Genomic DNA, 20,279 nt, shown 5'->3' with positions numbered 1-20,279 from the left:
TTTCTGGCAGCTGAGTGTATGCATTCTGATAACATTATTATTTTCAATTTTTTTTCAGAATACTTTAGACTTAGGATTGCACCAAATGTGAGCTCTAATACGCTATTTTCTTAATAATTTGTAGTTAGATCTTAATCCGTGAGATAAAGTGGATTCAACAAATATGTTGATTATCGTTTAAATGAATCGACGTTAAACACTCACTTCATAGTTACTCTCGACCAAGAAGAAGAATGTGGCTACGTTCATATACCCCTGAAAAACCCATCTTTAAATAAGACTGTATGAGAATTTAACGTTTCAAGGAGATCCGCCTTTATAAATTTAAAGTCATTAACCTCCACCATTTTGTTGCTTAAAACTTGTATTTTATTCATCATCAAACTTCAAAAATTAAACAGGTTGAATTGAAATGTCACTCAAATACAATACAGCCGTTTTCTTTCGAGTCCATGGGAAACGGAACGCACACTAAGACGCTTCTCTATTCAGTCGAGCCGTGCGAGTATACTCACCGGTGTACGTTTCTGACATTGAGACCGGGAGTCCGGGACCGGGACGTCAGTCAGTGTGCCGAAGAGAGTTTGCCAGTGAGCAAGTGTCCTCTAGTCTCCGGTTCGGCGTACTCCACCATACCCCATCGGTCTCATAACTATGGCCAGCTCGATGCGGGCCCGCGTATCTTGTTTGCTGGATGCAGTGATTGCTCACTCTCCCAAGAATAATAGTTTACGTAAAGGCACCTGTTCAACGGGAACAGGCATCCTGAACGGGGATATCCGACATCGAGCCGTATCTCATGTGGTAAGTAGTACCGTAACTTCTCCAATCAGCTGTTTCGTGCTCGTCTGCTCGTGCGAACACTTCGGTGCCCCGGAAGAGGGATAACACCGATCGTGTGTCGTCTGCAGCAGCGGTTGCATGTCAAACTAGGTCGCTTATATAACTTCTTGTCCCACGCCAGCCTTGAAATTGTCTTAAAGTAACAATCGGTTATGTCACAAATCCCGTAAACGAGGAGAGATTTGTCACTGGTTAAGGCAAATAGCCCACCCTTATGTCTGAGGCAGGACTTACGTCCAAGTACAGTAGCTTAGCCCGTTTTGTAATTTCAAAATTTGGGATCACAAGCCATTTAATTCAGGTTGGTCCAGCTTACGCAAGAACAGAAACTTCATTAGGGAAGTGGCTGATGCCAGCTGCAGTTCCCGTTACTCTGTCGATGTTTTGTAACCCCTAAGCCACGTTAGGCTAGGCTAGGTAAGCTCTCGCCAAACATTTCCAATAGGAATCTAGAGTAAGCTGGGTCCATAGGAAAAATGTGAGTTGAAAGAATTGCATTAAGGCCAGCTATCATGATTTTAATGACAAATTGGAAAAAGTTCTACCAAATCATGACGTCTAGGGACTGAGGAAATTAAATTGTAGGTAAGGTCATGCTGAATGATGTAGGCAATGTTTACCTAACCTAGGGCTTAGATTTGGCTGAGCTATACCCAGTGTTTGCCTCAGCCAGGTTATATAAGCTATCTTACAACACATTCAAATGACCTGCAAGATTTTGGGCTGCTGCCTGTGTAGACTGACTGCAGATTTTGGTGAGTTAGGCAAAAGAGTATGCTAGGGTGACCATCAATGATTCTTGGGGTCTTGTCAGGACACAGCCTTCTAGGGTTGGTTAGATTATATAGGTTCTAATGTATAGGATTCACTGAAGTGGGCAAAATCCCCTAGTTTTTCAAGCTACAATTTCCCGAAATGTATTGGTTTGGCATTATACAGTAGTTACAGAGTAATAAATATTACACTTGCCACCGTCTATCATAATTTTACCTCTAAAGTTTGCAATGGGTTTGTTGTAAATATTATTACCTACTCTCAGATACATTAGGATGAAACCGAATATTAATTTTGTAGGTGAGCTTGGGCCATTGTTTACACACACACACACACACACACACACATATATATATTGCTCTTATCCCACTAACTGCTCAGCATCATAAGATTTTACATTGTCTAACTCTTAAGATTGTGAAATTGGTGTTTTGTTCAAACGAAATTGGAGTAGTAATAATAACCTCAGGTTAATCAGGTTTACAGGTGGGTAAATTTTTTTTTAAAGTTATTTAGTATATTTTGTCTCTGTAAATATGTTTGTGTTGTGCAAGCCATTTTATGATTTTTATGAAGTGGGTAACTGAAGAAGCAACATTGCTACTCTAGGGAAGGTTATGACATGTTTACTGAATGAACAGAGAATGTATTTCCTTAAAAAGATACCCCAGAAAGAGCAAAGGAAACATTGCATATATGTAAATTCTGTTACGGAAGGAAACTGGGCAACCTTTGATTCCATTAAGGACAACATTAGCTATCCAGTTTATTCTTAAGCTCAGTGTTGATTGTTTGCTCAGCACATCAAAACATATCATACACATTGTCACATCCATTTTTGAGAGGGGCTTATATAGGCTAAGTCAGAAGGCACATTTTATGTTTGCAGTTATTTTATACATTGTAAAAAGGTATTTGAATCATGATGCAGGTACTACTTGATCAGACATGCAAAAACAGAGGTTATGCTTGAACAGAGTGATGTTACTGAAAAAATGTATAATTAATGAATAAGATTAGGCTTATTACATTTAGCAAGACTTGTCATATTGAAACAAACTTTACAGTGTGAAAAAATATATATTTTGTATGACAGTGCAGTACTAGAACTGTAAAAATATACCTTATTGTATTATATAAAAGAAAGAGCATTTTAATATCCTGTCAGATGGTATTTCTGATCTGCATTACATGTAGAAAAATTGACTGAATTATTTTTGTTATTTACCAGTTTGGAGGCTGCATGAGGTATTTTATTGACCTTTAAATTTATAGCTTACTTTTTTTTTTTTTTACTTTTGTGGCTTCCTCAATTGTACTAGCTGCATTATAAAAAAAAAACTCCTTTTCAACCATTTGTGTCCTCATACAATAGCAATCAGTGGGTCGTCTCTTGATAATATACAATTTTTTTAACAGGGAGACATAATGACAGGGTGTTTTCCTGAAAAATTATAGTTTTAGCTGTTGTAGTCATATGTAAGGGGAAGATAGGAGAGAATTGCCCGGATGAGAGTCTTCTTGGCTTCCTCGTAACCCACATTACCTGAATTCTAAAGAAGAATCTTGAAACAAATGGTACTAAATCTCGTTTTCGTCTGTGTAACCTTGTAAAAGTGCTTGACTTGACCAGTGCAAGAGTCCATATAGAAGAAATAAAATAAAAAAAACCTTTCTTCAGAATTACTAGGAAGGATTATGAACCTGCTGTTACGATCTTGGTGGTTTTGCGTTTTCCTGGAAAGGCGCAAGGTCTTCAGTAGGTGTAGCATAAAACATGTTAGAATGGACATACATTACTTGTACCTGAGCAGTTGGAATTCAAAGAGATTTTAGTTTTGTTGAGGTTTTTTAAAAATTTTGTTTGTAACTGACTAGCCATGATATCAAGGGAGTCACAAGAGAATCAAGCGATCATCAAAGCATTTTCATAGTTATGAAATATGTAAAAACACGTATTATTTTAATGTTTTGAATGGATGTAGATACAGGCAGCTTCAGGGCATGACTTCATTTATGCATCTGCATTTAGGACGTGAGAAAATTGGATTTGAAAGTGTTTTGTGACCTAGTGCCTGATGCATTTGGAAGTGGAAATATATAAGGAAATTTTTTGAAATCTCATAATGGGTGTGACAGTGTGTATGATATATGTGCTGAGCAAATTTTGCATATTTTTGTTCTGTGGGTGTTTGTGACCTAAGTACTGTACAGTTCATATATTCGATGTGCATGAGTTGTAGCTGAAAAAATGAAAACAGATGAGATAATTTTATTTTAAAGCTAAAATCCATTGTTTCAGTAGACCCTTATCACTATAGTACAGTACCAAGGGACAACTGAATGAATTTTATAATAATTGTCTTGTTTTGAGGACAAGATGCCCCTTGAAGGAAGGTATACGTCTGTTTAACCCTAACTCCTTACTCAATATGAAACTAATAACTTTTAATTGCCCGTTCAGTTTTCTCAACTGTCATTTTGTCATTTTCATGAGCATTAAAAAATTTGCATTAGCATACTGTAGGCATTGCTTGTATCCTCTAAATTCATCAAATCATTTCCTCCATTGAGAGGACTGAATGTTCTTCAGGCATCTCTTTGTTTCCTTCATTTACTTCCCTTCAGTAAATTTTTTCCAGTAAAGTTTTACTCCAGTTCATTCATGTATTTTTGGTTCTCCCTACCCAGTGTATCACATCACTTTCCTCTGGTGTTTCTTGTCTGACTACTTTTCCCTGCTAACCTAGGTGACCCCCACCTTGAAGTTTACATTTTTCTTTTTTCCAAATTCCCAACTTATTAAAGCTGTTGTCATATTTGCATTTGTCCCATAATTTTCTTTGCAAGTAAAATATAGTCTGTTTCCACTTCCCTGCAAAAGTTTGGAGAAAGAAAGGAAAAAAAATGGGGCAACAGTTAGGATGTATGAAAAGGTTGTTGAATCAGCTCTGCCTTAAGGAAAGACAATGTGGATGTTCACTGAAGAAAAAAAAAAATGTTGTTGAAATTAATTTCTATTGGAATATTAGTAATGAAGAGGGTTACAAGGAAAAAATGTGAAGCAGTATGTTATGTGATGGTTCAGATTAATAAGCAGCAGTGTGGATTGTGTTGAGAATGCTGTATATGGTGTAGAAGGTACAGTATGATATTGAGAGTTTAATAGTATTTATGATAGAAGTGAAGTATGCTTTAGAATATGTCGTTGGGAGAGTTTCAGGAGGTGTAAAAGCTAGATTGCAAGAATAAACACGTCTCCATGACTATTCAGTATTTTTATAGATGGAATCATACATGAAATCAGAGAAAGGACAAGGTTTTGTTGTGAAGTTGTAGTATGGGTAAATGATTCATGAATGAAGTGTGGAATGGTTGCAAATGATAATGTTGGTTGGAAATAGTGAAGAGAAACTTAAGTAATTCACAAATTTTAGTGTGTGCAAGAGGAGGAAGTAAAGAATAAATTTAAGCAAGAGTAAAGTTAATTGGGCAAATGAAAACCAGTCTCTTTATATGGATGATGAAGAATGGAAAAGGTTGTTTCCTATAAGGATTTGTGATTAAATGTGATGGATGATTGTAGGTTGAGATAATAGTTGTTACAGAATATATAAAGCAAGAAAGCATGGTTTGTGCAGAAGATTGGGAAACAGCCTGTATTGTTTATGGAAGTCTAAGTGAGCCTGTATTGAGGGGTTGTTGAGCCAAGTCTCCATTATGAAGATAAGATGTTGTTTGAATGTGAACAGTAAAAAAATTGAAGCTGTTGATGAATTATTTGTGTGGTGCACTTGTTGTAAGAAAAAATGATAGAGATGGGGAGGTACACTGAAGACGTGGTAAAAAGGATAGCATAAATGAAGGGGTGGATTGGAGGGTTTTGAGACTGTTCTGTCAGCTATAAAAGACGGACAAGGATATATATACTGTACACACACACACACACATATATATATATATATATATATAATATATATATATATATATATATATATATATATATATATATATATATATATATATATATATATATATATATATATATATATATATGAAGCTGATCACTTGCAGAGTTATACTGTGTTCATACAAAGAATAACAAGACCTTATTTGTTCTGAAGGGTCCACAATAATATACAGTAATTGTTTAAGGCTCATGTAAAATTTATAAAAGCTTTCGAACCGTACATCTGGGTTCATCTTGTGACTGAAGAAGAACCCAGAGTAGGGTTCGAAAGCTTTTATAAATTTTACACGAGCCTTAAACAATTATATTATTGTGGACCCTTTAGAACATTTATGAACTCTCATGACTGAGTTTTTCTCCCAAGACCGTATTTATACGAACAGATATCATCTGTTGGATGTATCACAGAAGTTAAAAGCTTTCGAGGACAAACTGCCCTCATTGTTCAGTAGCTGGATGATGCGGGCAGTTATTTCTTGAAAGCTTGTAACTGTTGTGAGTAAAGTCTTCATTAGATATATGTATATGTGTGTGTGTGTGTGTGTGTGTGTGTGTGTGTGTGTGTGTGCAGAGAGAGAGATGTTAGTGTTTTGAAATCTCATGAAACTTTGTTATCGCATGCATATCTTTAATTTATGAACGTCAAATAGCAAGCTATAAAGATTTATTTTTAATTTAAAAGCTTAAGGGGAGCTGTAATAGTTCAGTAAAGCATCACTATGACCATTGAATTACTGTATTATCTTTGAATGGCTTAGTGCCTCTGACTGCTTGGCTGGGTGTCTCTGGACTGGTTGGCTTAGTGGCTCTAACTGATGGGCTGACTGCTTCTGACTGATTGGCTAGTGTCTCCTGAGTGGTTGACTTGTGCTTCTGACTGGTTGACTTTGTTTGACTGGTGGTGCTGATTTTTGTATGAGACATTTAATTTGCTTTTTAATTTTCATAAAGGTCGTAATTTTCCGTTGCTGCTTTGCTGTTAAATAGATGACTGTTTGAATTAAATTTGTTTATGAGCGTTTTTTGTTTGAATAGTAATAATGGTATTTTATAATTTTTAAAAAAACAAAAGTTATTTTTCGACTTCTACATTAATCTTGGAATTTAATTCGTGAGGCGTTGTGGATGTGACTGATGGTAATCTTTCAGCATCAGAAGTTGAGCTGCCCCTTCCTTTTTTTTCGTCATTTCTAAATTCATCTTCGTACTCATTCTCATCTTGCACATCACCGGAAGCTTCTTCTCCGCTGAACGAGGAGAGAGATACAGCTGCTGCCGTCTTTAGCAGCCACCACACCGCCATCTAGCCTATCTGCTACTGCCATCTGTCGTCACCACTACCACCTGTTGTCTCTGCTACATCTGTGCCACCTCCTCTTGCTTATAGTGATACTTGGATTTCTTCGTCGTCTTCTTTTCGTTCCAGTAATCAGGCATTGGAGAACTGAGGCACGCTGAGGTTTAACCACCGGGGACCGTTTTGTCTTCCAGCTGCATCATTGTGTCTTGTCGCATGTGTAGAGTGGATGCCATGTGACAGTCATTAATTATATTTCGATAATGTAGACGAGCTTTAAAGATCTCTCTCTCTCTCTCTCTCTCTCTCTCTCTCTCTCTCTCTCTCTCTCTCTCTCTCTCTCTCTCATATTGACTTTCCTTATTGTGTTGACTAATTGTGGTAGTATCAGGACAAATTATTATATGCCAGTAACCTTTTATTTAACAGTAATTGAAAAGTGAGGTGCAGAGCAGCTTCAGATTTCATGATTTAGCTTTCTACATTCTCATTTCAAGATAAGTTGAAAATTGGAACATGTGTGTGTGTGTGTGTGTGTGTGTGTGTTTGACGAATACTAATCATTACCAGGGCCTTTGGTATGGATTATAGACAAGTCACCAGTGCCACTGCTTGCCAGCAGCTGCAAATTATTTTTTCATTGCTGCAATGTGAACTATTGTACCGTGGAGACTCCTGAACCCAAGCACTACTTGACTCCCAGAATCCGAAACCGGCTGATGTTAGGTATGGGACCATGGCTTAAATGTGGTTATTTTTTCTTACGTTTACGTGAGGGTAAAGGTCAACTGTCCGGTTTTATAGTAGGCTGAAGTACAGACTGAGGTTCCCTTGTTGATGTAGAGGAGGGACGACAGCATCTAATCAGTCAAGCTGAGTTGAGTAAGTTGTGAGCACCCCATGCGCAGTAATTCTAGGTGGAGCTATTCGTGCTTCGTTTTCTTCTGAATAAGTCAAGACTTAGAATAATTTCCAGTAGCACCATTTTTTTCATGTTATATTAAAACGCATATAAAAACAAACAACACATGAACCACATAATTCAACCCTGTAGGACCGATAGTGTTGTCAGGACACCTCACATGGTGTACTGAAGGTTGTTTGCAGCGTCCTTCGACCCCTAGCTGCACCTACTTTTTAGCCCATTTATCTCCGTTCCCACTCCCCTTCTTCAGTCTTGCTCTTCAACCACTCGAACGCCCATTTTCCACTGTCTTGAGCGCTGAATGGCTAAAAGTGCCCTAGTGCTTGGCTTTACACTCAAAATTTCTTAAATCAAATCACAAATTTCGACTGACAGTACTTCGGTGGTCTTTGGGTAGACGACAGATGTGTGTATTTGGAATAGCTGTGTGTGTAATAACTTAATAACAACCCTAAACTATATCACATTACTCGTAGAATCGTTATTTACGAAAGCTCCTATTTGACGGTGTTTTGTGTTTTCGAAGCAGGAAGTTAAAACCATGCGAATGCCTGTATCACTTTACTCCTGGCATTTATAATAATGAGTTAACTTAAGTTTAACCAACAAAACGTTTTCTTTTAATGGCAACACAAATTCGCCTGTAGCATGGCAGTTCCCTCTCCCCACTTCTAGCGAACCGCATCGTGGAATATTTTTAGAAAAATAGATTTTGCTCTGCACCAAGTCTCAAAATATGACCGGGCTTAGATACGTCAATGAAGTCTCTATATTCCGGGACAGTAGGTGGGGTTATTTCAGGGTTTTTGTGAATAGTCTGATTAAGTTAGTGATAAGTGTTGCATTTAAAACTGAATGAGAAGTTAATGGCAAACAGTACTTCGTAGATATTTTAGTGAAAAGAGAACAGACAAAATAAGCTTTCCCCATGTATAGGAAGAAAAGTTCCCCAGTTTCTTGTATCCTCTTGTTTCAGTGAAGAACGCCGTTAACTGCAGGATCCCCGAAGGGAGGGTAGTGCTGTCAGTGCATCTCATGCGGTGCACTGTAGGCATCACTTCAAATTCCTAGCAGCATCCCTTCGGCCCCTAGCAGCGACTCATTCCTTTTACTGTACCTGGGATCATATTCTCTTCCATTTTACTTTCCACCTCTCCTAACAAATGTTTCAACATTATTTTCAGCGCTAAATAACCTCACAGGTCCCAGCGCTTTATATTCCAGTTCCAGTTAACTGCAGGATGATTCTCAGACGGATTATGATATGCATGCATGGGTGTCCGGAAAAAAATTTTGAAACTGTTCGTGAGTATCTGAACTAATTACTCCTATCTGGCATATATTATCGAGAAGACTATGAACGAAGCGAACAAAACATTATTCAGGGAGGTCTCACAAATACATAAAAAATATTGCAACAATAAAAGCCATTTTTATGTTGAAAACATCATAAACTGAGCATTGCAAATCCAACAGTTTTTTTTACTCGTAAAACCTTCGGTAGTTCGATTACTAAGTGCATTTAAATAAAAAGCAAGCTGATGCCGGTGTATATAAAATGCCGTGCAATAACTGTAATGAAATTTATGTCAGGGAGGCCGGTAGATCCGTCTCACAAAGATCAATCGAGCGTAAACGATTAGTGAGATATGGTTCAGAGATCGGGGATTTTCTCAAGGAAGAGGGGTTCTGGTTCTGTCACAGCAAGTCGCACTGACAATAATATGGACCTATCAGGAGTACTGTAAATCTAATTTCACGGACGAGTGAGCTCAGAGACACATTCTCGTGTAGGCTAAGTAGTCTAGCGAATCCGCCACCAGATTAGACCCAGGTGGAAGCTAACGATGGCTAAAACTATATATTGATCCCTTATTTTATGGGACCATCACCATGTCTAAGCTTACCTGTATATTTTATGTGAATAGCCTGTCACTTACTGTCCACATTCCTTAGTAGTCAAGACTGAAATATTGCCAGTCGAAATATGTTTTTGTCTTGCAAATTTTGTCTTCATTGCCATGTTTTATATCAAGAGCTTACGGTAATTCAATAAGCACATTTGGATATTCTAAAATTGCTGAAGCACGTTTTCTCGACGACTGTGTTCTTTTGAAAGGTATCCATCTACGTAAGAGAAAGACAATGCAAAACCACTTAGTTATCGTACCTATTCACAAAATTTATACATTTTAAGATTATACAGATGTGGACTTGGAGAACCGACTCAGCCCCATAAAAAAACCAACAACATTAGTTTTACGAAAAGTGAATACAAAATTGTGCTGTGGTGCTAGTCAAGAACTTCCGCTTTCAAACATGAGAATATTCCTTCGTTCTCCTGGAGAAGGCAGTCTTCTGTCTTGCTTTCCGCATTATTACACTCTGTTAAATCGTCATTCAATGTCACCCATTCTTGCTAAGCCGTACTGGCGCCTGCGACCTTGTTATCCGAGAGGAAGGGGACGAGACCGAGTATGAAGGACACAAAATCCCGGGATTTAAACCCTCTTGATTGCAGTGGAACTCAACACGTCATTTTATAAAACACTGGTGAGTGAACGGATTATTACGTCCATAACTCTTTTACCAGCTTCCGTTTCCTTCGTCCGAAGGTCATTTCCCAGAGGATAAGGTGATTTGGATTTTAGCATTACATTATTAAAATGAAATTATGTCGTCTGATGCTGCCTCAGGCTTTTCTGCTTTAACGGCCACTGCAGTGACATAATAGTTTTTTTTGCACGTCCGCTCCAAGAATGTAAACAAGAATATATTCTTTTTTCTTGTGGTATAATTGACATCTTCAGGTACTGATGAGATGGCAGTAGAGACAGTACGAAGTTCCCCGAAGCGGGGTAATAGGCTACCATCATTACACCTTACGCGGGGCACTGTAGGCATTACTTAAGGTTCTTTGTAGAGTCCCTTCGGTCCCTAGCTGCAACCCCTTTCATTTCTTTTACTGTACCTCTGTTCATATTATCTTTCTTTTCTGTCTTACTTTCCACCCTCTCCTGACAATGGATTCATAGTGCAACTGCGAGGTTTCCTCCTGTTAAATCTTTAAAACCTCCTTTACTCTCAATTTCCGTTTCAGGGCTGAATGACCTCGTAGGTCCCAGCGCTTGGCCCTTGGCCTAAATTTTATATTCCAGTTCCACAATGCGAAGTTTAATGGCTTCTAAGGTTTGTTCCACAGGAATGTTCGCTCATCTTGAGCAGCAGTAAATAACCTCTGTATAATAAGTTACTTTGTGTACAAATACACAAGTTTTCGCTGTGTAACAAACAACGGGTAATTACAAGATTTCTCGTCCACCAGCCCGTTCCTAGCTTCTCTCACCACTGGCCTTTTATAAAGTATGCCGAATGGAGGTTCTGTGCATATGGCCGGAGCTTCGGTGCAGTACGTAACGTCCCCTGGGTTTTGGTATGGACTCGCTGGTAATGATAATATTGAGGCGGCGTCTGCAGTAATTAAGTTGTTGTAGGCAGTTATTGTCGAGGAAAAAAAAAAAACAGATTTAATGCACCATTTTTAAATCCCAGTGGTTTGGGGAGTCTGCTGTAACCAGCAACAGCTGTCAGTTGCTTTTAACCGTTTAGCTTATTGTTTGTTTTATGCAAATGAGATTATGTACTGTATATATATATATATATATATATATATATATATATATATATATATATATATATATATATATATATATATATATATATATATATATATATATTATATATATATATATATATATATATATATATGTATATATATATATATATATAAGTATATATACATATATATACATGTATAGGTATATATACTGTATATGTATGCATATATGTATGTAAATATATACATACATATATATATATATATATATATATATATATATATATATTTATTATATATATATACATATATGCATATCTCAGATATTTTTAAGCACTATTTTGGTTTCTTTAGTTTCGACCTTTTATCTCATACGATTGTATTTCATCTGTATGTCTTAAGTTTTGTCCTTTTTGTTTTGTATTATAGTCACACAAATCAAGAGACAATGAAAACAAAGAGTATTTTACATCTTCCGTTTTGTGCTTATATCGCCCGTGACGCAGTTTGTTGTAAAATATAATTATGCATTTTGATTTGCATTGCCGTAAAATATTTCGGGAGACATTTTAAAACCATCCTTGTCTGTCTTCAATTTTCCACTTTTGTGTCGTCTGTGACTACTGTGGGGGGATTTACGCGATAATTTCTTCCTTTAAAAAAAAAAAAACGACACCCTGAACACCTAAAAGCGTGCTGCAGTTGTCATAATTCTCAAGGACAACCTTGGATAAAGTTTCCAATTTTTTTTTTCCCTTGAGCGATCAGACTTTGCTGAGAGTATTAATTTATCATTCTCTGTTTTTGCAGGCATCACGACAAAGCCCAGTTTCTGCGAGTAGCCACAATTCTCTGAAGGTTAGTGTATATCATTCTATGTATGTATATATGAATGTATATATATGTATGTAGATGTATATAATATATGTGTATGTATGTGTATATATATGTAATATATATATATATATTTATAGATATATAATATATGTATATATACTTACACACACATATGTACATATACATATACTTATATACAGTATATACATAGAGATATATAGATCACATATATACATATGAAGATAAAAAGGCCCATAAAACACTCTTTGAACGTTGCAAGCATATATTTCGGGCACTTCCTTCTGTGCCCCTGTTCACAGTGAACAGGGGCACAGAAGGAAGTGCTCGAAATATATGGTTGCAACGTTCGAATAGTGTTTTATGGGCCTTTTTATCTTCATATTATACTGGTGTATTACAGGAAAAGACATTATATATATATATATATATATATATATATATATATATATATGTGTGTGTGTGTGTGTGTGTGTATGTATATATATGTTTGTGAAGAAATACAAAAAATACGTTGGTGATATTACGATGAAGAATTGAAGGAATTAGCGACAGAAAAGTGAAATTTCAGACGAGTTGTCTGATTGAAGATCATTTGCAGGTATATTGCAGGATGGATAATGTAGGCAAGATGAAAGCTAGAGGAAAAAAGCAAATGATAGAAAAAATAGGAAAACTTGTGCAAATTCTTTAGTGACAGTTACGTTGTTCTAGCGCAAAGTAACGTAAGGGCAAGATTAATGAACAAATGTGGCTTAGAGACGAGATGCAAATGGAGAGACAGAAGATATATATCTATCTCTCTCAAGAGATAGAGAGATAGATATCTCTTAAGGTAGCATCTCTCGAGATGCTATCTGAAGAGATTGCAGTCATTGTTCGAGATAGGGTATTTTGATTTTTAGCTTTCTGTAAAAGAAATTTAGTTTACTGTAAAAGAGAACTACTGAGATGGCTATTTGTCTCTCCGTCCGCACTTTTTCTGTCCGCCCTCAGATCTTAGAAACTAACGAGGTTAGAGGGCTGCAAATGGGTATGTTGATCATCCACCCTCCAATCATCAAACATACCAAATCGCAACCCTCTAGCCTCAGTAATTTTGATTTTACTGAAGGTTAAAGTTAGCCATGATCGTGCGTCTGGCACTGCTATAGGTGCCAACAACACAGGCCACCACCAGGCAGTGGCTGAAAGTTTCATTGGCCGCGGCTGAGAATTTTATGGGCCGTGGCTGAGAGTTTCATACAGCATTATACGCTGTACAGAAAACTCGATTGCGCCGAAGAAACTCTGGCGCTCTTTTTTTTTTTTTTTTTTTTTTTTGTAATGTGGAAGATAGAAGAGTGAAAGCTAAATGACAAGAGTGGAAAGTGTTCGTGGAAGGGTGAGAATTCTTATAAGTGAATGTTGAGAGGATTACAAGAGAGATGCTGCGGTACGAGGCTGATAGCGTGATCGAGGGGCTGATAAGGGTTTGAAAAGTTTTTGAGGTGGAGGAGTGAGTCACAGGAATAATTGCATCGTTGTGGTGCACTGTAGGCATTAATTTAGGGTCTTTGCAGCCTCCCTTAGTCTACAAGGTGCAACCTCTTTCTTTCCACCCTTTCCAACAGTTGTTTTATAGTGGAACTGCGAAGTTTTCCTCCTGTTACACCTCTGTAACCTTTTTGTTGTCAATATCCCTTTCCGCGCTGAATGACCTCGTAGGCCCCAGCGCTTGGCATTTGGCCCTAAATCCTATATTCTATTCCATTCGTTGTAAAGGCAAAGGTGATTCAGGTGACTGTAAGAATTATTGGGGAATATCATTACTTTGTGCGCAGGGCAAATCGTATAATACGATTTTGATACTGAAAATGAGATGGATGGTTAAAAGATTGATAGGGGAGGGCAGCGTGGGTTTGACAAGTAAGACTTTGTGGACAAATATTTCTGGTTTGAAACAACAATGTTAAGTTTGAGCGTAAAGGAAAAAGTTACGTGTAGCGTACATGACCAAGAAAAAAGCCTAGAATAGTACTGATAGATTGGCAGTGTGATGGGTGTTGATGTACAGTATGGAAATTGGGAGCAATTAAAAAACTTTTTAGGATTGAATCAAAGAGCCTGTTAGAATACATGTAGGTACGGGAGGGAACTTGAAGTAAAAGTCAGTGAGAGACAAGGGTGTATTACGTCTCAGAAATGTTAATTATTATTAAAGATTGAGCAGTGTAAGTCAGAAGGAGCAACGGTAGACGTAAATGTCAAGCAGGGGTAAGAAAAGGAGTTGTGAATGGAGTGTGGAGTGGTTGGAGTTTTCAGGTGGTACACTGCTGATTGGGGAAAGTGAAGAGAAACTGCGGGACCTAGTGAAATTTGCTGAAGGTATTTGCAAGAGCAGAAAATTGAGATTAAATGTCAGCAAGAGTAAGATAATGAGGGTAAATGGAAATCAGGGGTAAGGATCGGTAAATGGTAGTATGGATAGTGGAAGAATGGAGGGGATTGATTCTCATTGGCATTTGGAAGTAAATCGACGACCATAGAATATGTGAAAGAAGAGGCGTAGCAGGGTGCGTGCCAAAGATTGGAAAGAAGGCCACAATTTCTGTGGGAGCCACGATGGGAGTGTATGAAGGGATTGCTGAGCCAACTCCTGTTTATGGAAGCACGGTGGTGAGAAATATGGAGATATCGTTGACGTAATACAAACTTTACTGTTGGTGAAAGGTTGTATTTGTGTGTATTTGAGATGGTCATGTGGAAAGTATGAAGATGATGATGGTGAAACGTGCCTAATTTGGAAATACTAGGCGAGAGGCGAGGAGGACCGGGAAAACCTAGATAGATGGCATGAATGAGATAAGGTTAGGAAAGGCCTTATTATCTAGGAAGTGCAAAAGTGCATACTAGATACAGAGGTATGGCCAAGTGTTTTGGGGTGGGCGGTAGGGTATAACGTGCTGCTGATGAGTCTTCTAAGTTTGTGTTGTAAGCGACCAATATTGTCTAAGTTTTCTACATTGGATCTTTTTCATGATTCATCTGTTAAACTATGAATTCGTGTATATATTACAGTATATACAGTATATATATATATATATATATATATATATATATATATATATATATATATATATATATATATATATATATATATATATATATATATATATATATATTCTATATTATACTATTTATATATATATATATATATATATATATATATTTCTCTATACTTTTTGAAGTAAATATAATATATATATATATATATATATATATATATATATATATATATATATATATATATATATATATATAAATTTGATGCACGGACTCCTTGATCAGAAACATTTTATATACTTGGCTGCGAATTTCAAACGAGAATTTTGTACCGATGACCCTCTCATACTTCAGTAAAACGGAAGTTTCCTTTCGACAAGCAAAGCTTTAGAAATCTCGCGCAGCATCGTAACCGAAGGACACCTCTCGTTCTCCATTCCGTGAGATGCTGACGCGGGAAAGTTGCGTCGATCATCTCGTGGTAGAAGTGGGTCACCTTTACCGAAAACTCACGGTAGTAACTTGAAAGGCGGTGATATACTTGCTCGTGTTTGGTCTCGGCAGCGTTTTGATGAGGGGGGGAAAACTCATGAATTAACCAATTTTCTATATAGGTGTATAGTTAATTAGTTGCATGTTCGCAAAGGTGTTGGCCCAGAGTCACGGAACAGGGGCAACGTGAATTTTGCTTCATACCATTTGTTATTTAGCGCAGATTCTAGTGGCATGATGCTAAGAAGCGATAGAAAACGTAACCTCAGGTATTTATACTAGTGCAGTAATAGGGGGAAACTTCCGGTATACACCATTACCGTATTTGGATCAGGTCCTCTTTTCAAGTGAATGCAGTTTCTTAATGGAGTGGAATAAGTCGAAACTTATATTTTTTATATAAAAATGCAGTCTAAATGCAAAATGTAACTGTATAGTATTAAACTAACTGTCGTACAATGAGGAGCTCCGCGAGCTTATTTGAAAATTTTTTTTTTAGTTTGTCTTCGGTGCATCTCTGGCTTCTACAATATCTGCTACGCTTTGATATCAGTGTTTTATACTTTACAATTGTACGGTTTATTGAAAGAATATATTCAGGCAAGCGTTGCCACCAGTGCATACTCCAGGGTCTTTAGACTTACTGGCATATTCTGTGTAGAAACAAATTCTTGAACATGATTTCTTTTTGTATTTAAAGACTTTTGGTTGAAGACATATCCAAAAAAAACGAGGAACTACAGAGAGTAAGAAGTAGTTGTGACAAAAATACAAGGATCCTTTAAATGTGACCATTAGATTTTATACATCTTAATTTGTCACTTATGTTTATAAAATGAATGTCACAGGTAGTAATGACACTTGAGAACTTGAATGCGTTCTTAACATAACATAACATAAAGTCCGCAGTCTGTGTTCGCCGCTAAAGATCAAGCATATGCTCCGGCATCTTAAAAATCTCTTCTTTCTCTTCTTCTTCTTCTCTCCATTTTGTATCCTGGAAGTGCTCGAATGTCCGGACATATCCAGAAATGATCGGAGTTTGTTTTTTTTTTTTTTTTTCTACTGTAATATTGCGTCATGCACTGCTTGGAACCGTACCGTCCATTTCCGTCAATTGGAATTGAATATTGTGAATTTTGACGCTTCGGACATTCACCGTTAGATTTCATTAAAACAGCTACTGTACAGTTATAATTATCAGCAGTTGGCAATGAGACGGAGGTATTGCCTTCCCCAAGACTGCAGCTGTGTTCATGAATGTAAAGATCATCCGACGCGTTCATCCTAATGCAGCGTGGTGGCTTGTTTTTCGTGTATTTGTTGTTTCACATGGCGGGAAGTGTGTGGATGAGACTACGAGTACACCGTGTAGGGAAGAATTTCTCGCACTCTGCCGTCTCGCGTCACCGTCGCTGTGGGAAGCAAATCCCGTTATTCTGCCGAAAGTTTTGGCGGAGTTTCCCGGAGAAAAACGGGTAAAACGTTTTGATTTCTTTTTTCTTCCCCGTGGCAGGATCAGGGATGATGATGCTCTACAGTCTACATAGAGGCGTCTGTTATTTCTGTGTGGTAGAAGGGGATTTAGAACATACTCGTAATGTCAGGCGGCGGCGTTCTGTTGAGAGATGCATGATTCCAACAATGAAGGTTTTGAGTTATCAAAAATAATTTTTGTTGTCCATTTTAAGGATATAAGGCTACGTTTGAAAACCCGTTTGTCTTCGCAAAGAGGGCGGAGGAATGAGAGAGAGAGAGAATCGTCACGATTGGATGTAGGCAGTGAGAAATGTGTATAGAAAAGCCCATATTATATATATATATATATATATATATATATATATATATATATATATATATATATATATATATAATATATAACTATAACTATCAATATACAAATATACACAGTATTATGGTCTACATGACTGTTTTAGACCATTTGCTGAAGTCGTAGCAGTTATGACGTCACATGTCTTAAAATCATTCATTCACTGATGAAGCTGAGAGGACGAAATGCATTGTACATTGTAAGGTGGGCTGCGTAGCTTAATGCATAGATAGAAATTATGTACAGGGATAATGAGATTAGTATACGCCCTTACATGATTCCAAGTGATTTCTTCCAATCTAATGAATCTTCGTTGAAACAGCAGTTTAAGCATGATTACGAATATGACTAATGTGCTGTTCCTCTCAGTCTTTGTATGTTAATGTATGCAGTCCTCTACTCATTAATGTACAAGTGTCTTTACAGTAACACGGTCGTTATGCGCGTGGTCATCGATCAGCATAATTAAGCAGCGTTGCGTTTGCACTCTTCTTGGATAGCTGACCACCACGAAAGGCTGAACGACGTTTGCATATAAGCCCCTTGAACATCCTTGAGGTATTGTTTGGATAGCAGCCTCATCCCATAAGGACTTGGTGAAAACCGGGAGAGTGGTTCCTTGGTCGCCATACAATATATGTATACACACACATATATATATATATATATATATATATATATATATATATATATATATATATATATATATATATATGAATCATATGATGTGATAAGTCATATATATATATATAATATATATATATATATATATATATATATATATATATATATATATATATATATATATATATATATATATATATGTATATAGAGAACACAAATATTTATGTAGACATTATTCACACATCGGTATACATTATCAGCGCCAACCAATAATAGGGAACTGGTTTCTTGGTTTCTTTAATTCTCCCGCAAAATGATATAGGAATAAGGGATGAATGAACTCTTGAAGGTCGGGAGGCAAAGGAACGATACGAACCTCCTTTGTCGTAACTTCCGACTCCGTTTTGCACGTTGGTTGTTTGTCGTTACAAACGTATATATATATATATATATATATATATATATATATATATATATATATATATATATATATATATATATATGTGTATGTGTGTGTGTGTGTGTGTGTGTGTGTGTGTGTGTATTATGGACTAATAAAGTTGCAGGAATCTAAACTGCAGTTGTGTTGTCTCGTATGTATCACAAACTAAGCCTTTTTTTTATCTGTTATTCACCATTATAGAATTCCACTCGGCTAAAATTGATCACAGTTTTGAGAAGAAAACTATTTAGTTCCTTGGGCTCTTAAGCTGCAGTTTGATTTATCTATCGATTTATTTTTGGGGTGGCTGGGCACACCACGAGTATAGGAGACTTCAATGCCGCACTACGTAAACAAATCAGTTACTAATCTTTTCCCGCGACCGACCTCTCTTCAGATTTATGTTGTTCAGCTTACGTTTCTTTGCTTCTTTTGTCCCCCTCCCGGTCTCTCCCACTCCCCTTCCCCCCCCTCCCCCCGACGTGGGCTCAGAGAGACTGGAGGGCGTCATACTACTAAGCACACCCCTGCATCATCTAACGGTACTCCGTGGAGGAAGCTAACTCGACATCCTCTTGGGAGTTGTTCCTTTTTTAACTCCCTCTCCTGAAGGAGATTGGATGGGGCTGTTGTTACTGCAGGTGAATTAAAGAGATGCTCCTCTTGATCTTGAAAGGCTGGAACAAGTCCTTGGGGGGTGACTTGAAAAGTTTACATTTGTCTTGAACCAGATGTGATTGAGCTGTTATGATTGGGGAAGGTTGTTTGATGTTGGGGGGGGGGACTTGAGAAATGTTTCTTTTATTTGGAATCAGATTTAATATTATTTTTGTTACTTGGGAGGCTTAAAAAGTTTTCTGTCAGCAGTCTTAACAAGATTTTTGTTAGGCACCAGCTATTGTGAGTGGGTGGAGGGGGGAGAGGACTAGAAATAGTCCTGTTAATCTTGAGTCTGATTTTGTGAGACTATTTTTATTGGAGGTGAATTGAAAATGTGGTTATTATATTTTCTAACGGGTTACCTACATTATCCTAGAAATATTTTCTCCTTGTTATAAAAACATACTTGGAGGTATGTGCTTTTTATATATTTGATCATTTCATTGATTTTCCCCCCAAAGTGCATTTGTTTAAATTGAATTCAGTGGCTGATATTGATGGAAATTTAGAACATACAGTACACAAGCACTGTTACCTTGGCACTTGATCCCAGAACTACTCTTCTGTGTGATTTGGAGCCATCATAGATTTACCTCGCTATTAAACCTACCTTTAGAAGTACAGTTCTCGGAAGTCTCCCTCTGAGTGAGCTACCTGGGTGGGTGGGTGTTGACGACGTCGATACCACGGTCTCGGCATAACTTGAGTTTAGTGAAGTTTCCTGTTGACAGAGGAGCTGTGGTTTAATCGTCAGCATTTCCTTTCCGTTCGCCTGTACAGTTTAGTTTTTGTTTCGCAACTTCCGTTCCTTCAATTACAGGATATATGTTTAGTTTCTAGTTTGTTAGTTTTGCAGGAATATTGTCTGTTAGCCACGTCGTACTAAATATGCCGTATCGTAACTG

At 37.2% G+C, this 20,279-nt stretch overlaps 1 protein-coding gene across 2 annotated transcripts in view; it reads left to right on the top strand.

Moving 5' to 3' along the window:
• Positions 1–457: 457 nt before the first annotated feature.
• The window catches only part of qless (decaprenyl diphosphate synthase subunit 1 qless), a 46,868-nt gene continuing 27,046 nt past the window's right edge, over positions 458–20,279 (top strand). Inside the window, exons 1-2 of one of the 2 annotated variants that reach the window (XM_067121369.1) lie at positions 458–804; positions 12,236–12,283. In XM_067121369.1, coding sequence (XP_066977470.1) covers positions 655–804; positions 12,236–12,283 — 198 coding nt within the window. In that variant the 5' untranslated portion in view covers positions 458–654. The remainder of the gene's footprint in view (positions 805–12,235; positions 12,284–20,279) is intronic. The other variant, XM_067121370.1, reaches the window with a different exon arrangement.

This window comes from Macrobrachium rosenbergii, chromosome 19 (assembly GCF_040412425.1).
Source record: "Macrobrachium rosenbergii isolate ZJJX-2024 chromosome 19, ASM4041242v1, whole genome shotgun sequence".
NCBI lineage: Eukaryota > Metazoa > Arthropoda > Malacostraca > Decapoda > Palaemonidae > Macrobrachium > Macrobrachium rosenbergii.
Note: the sequence above shows the minus strand (reverse complement) of the source record. Positions and strands in the feature narration are given on the sequence as shown.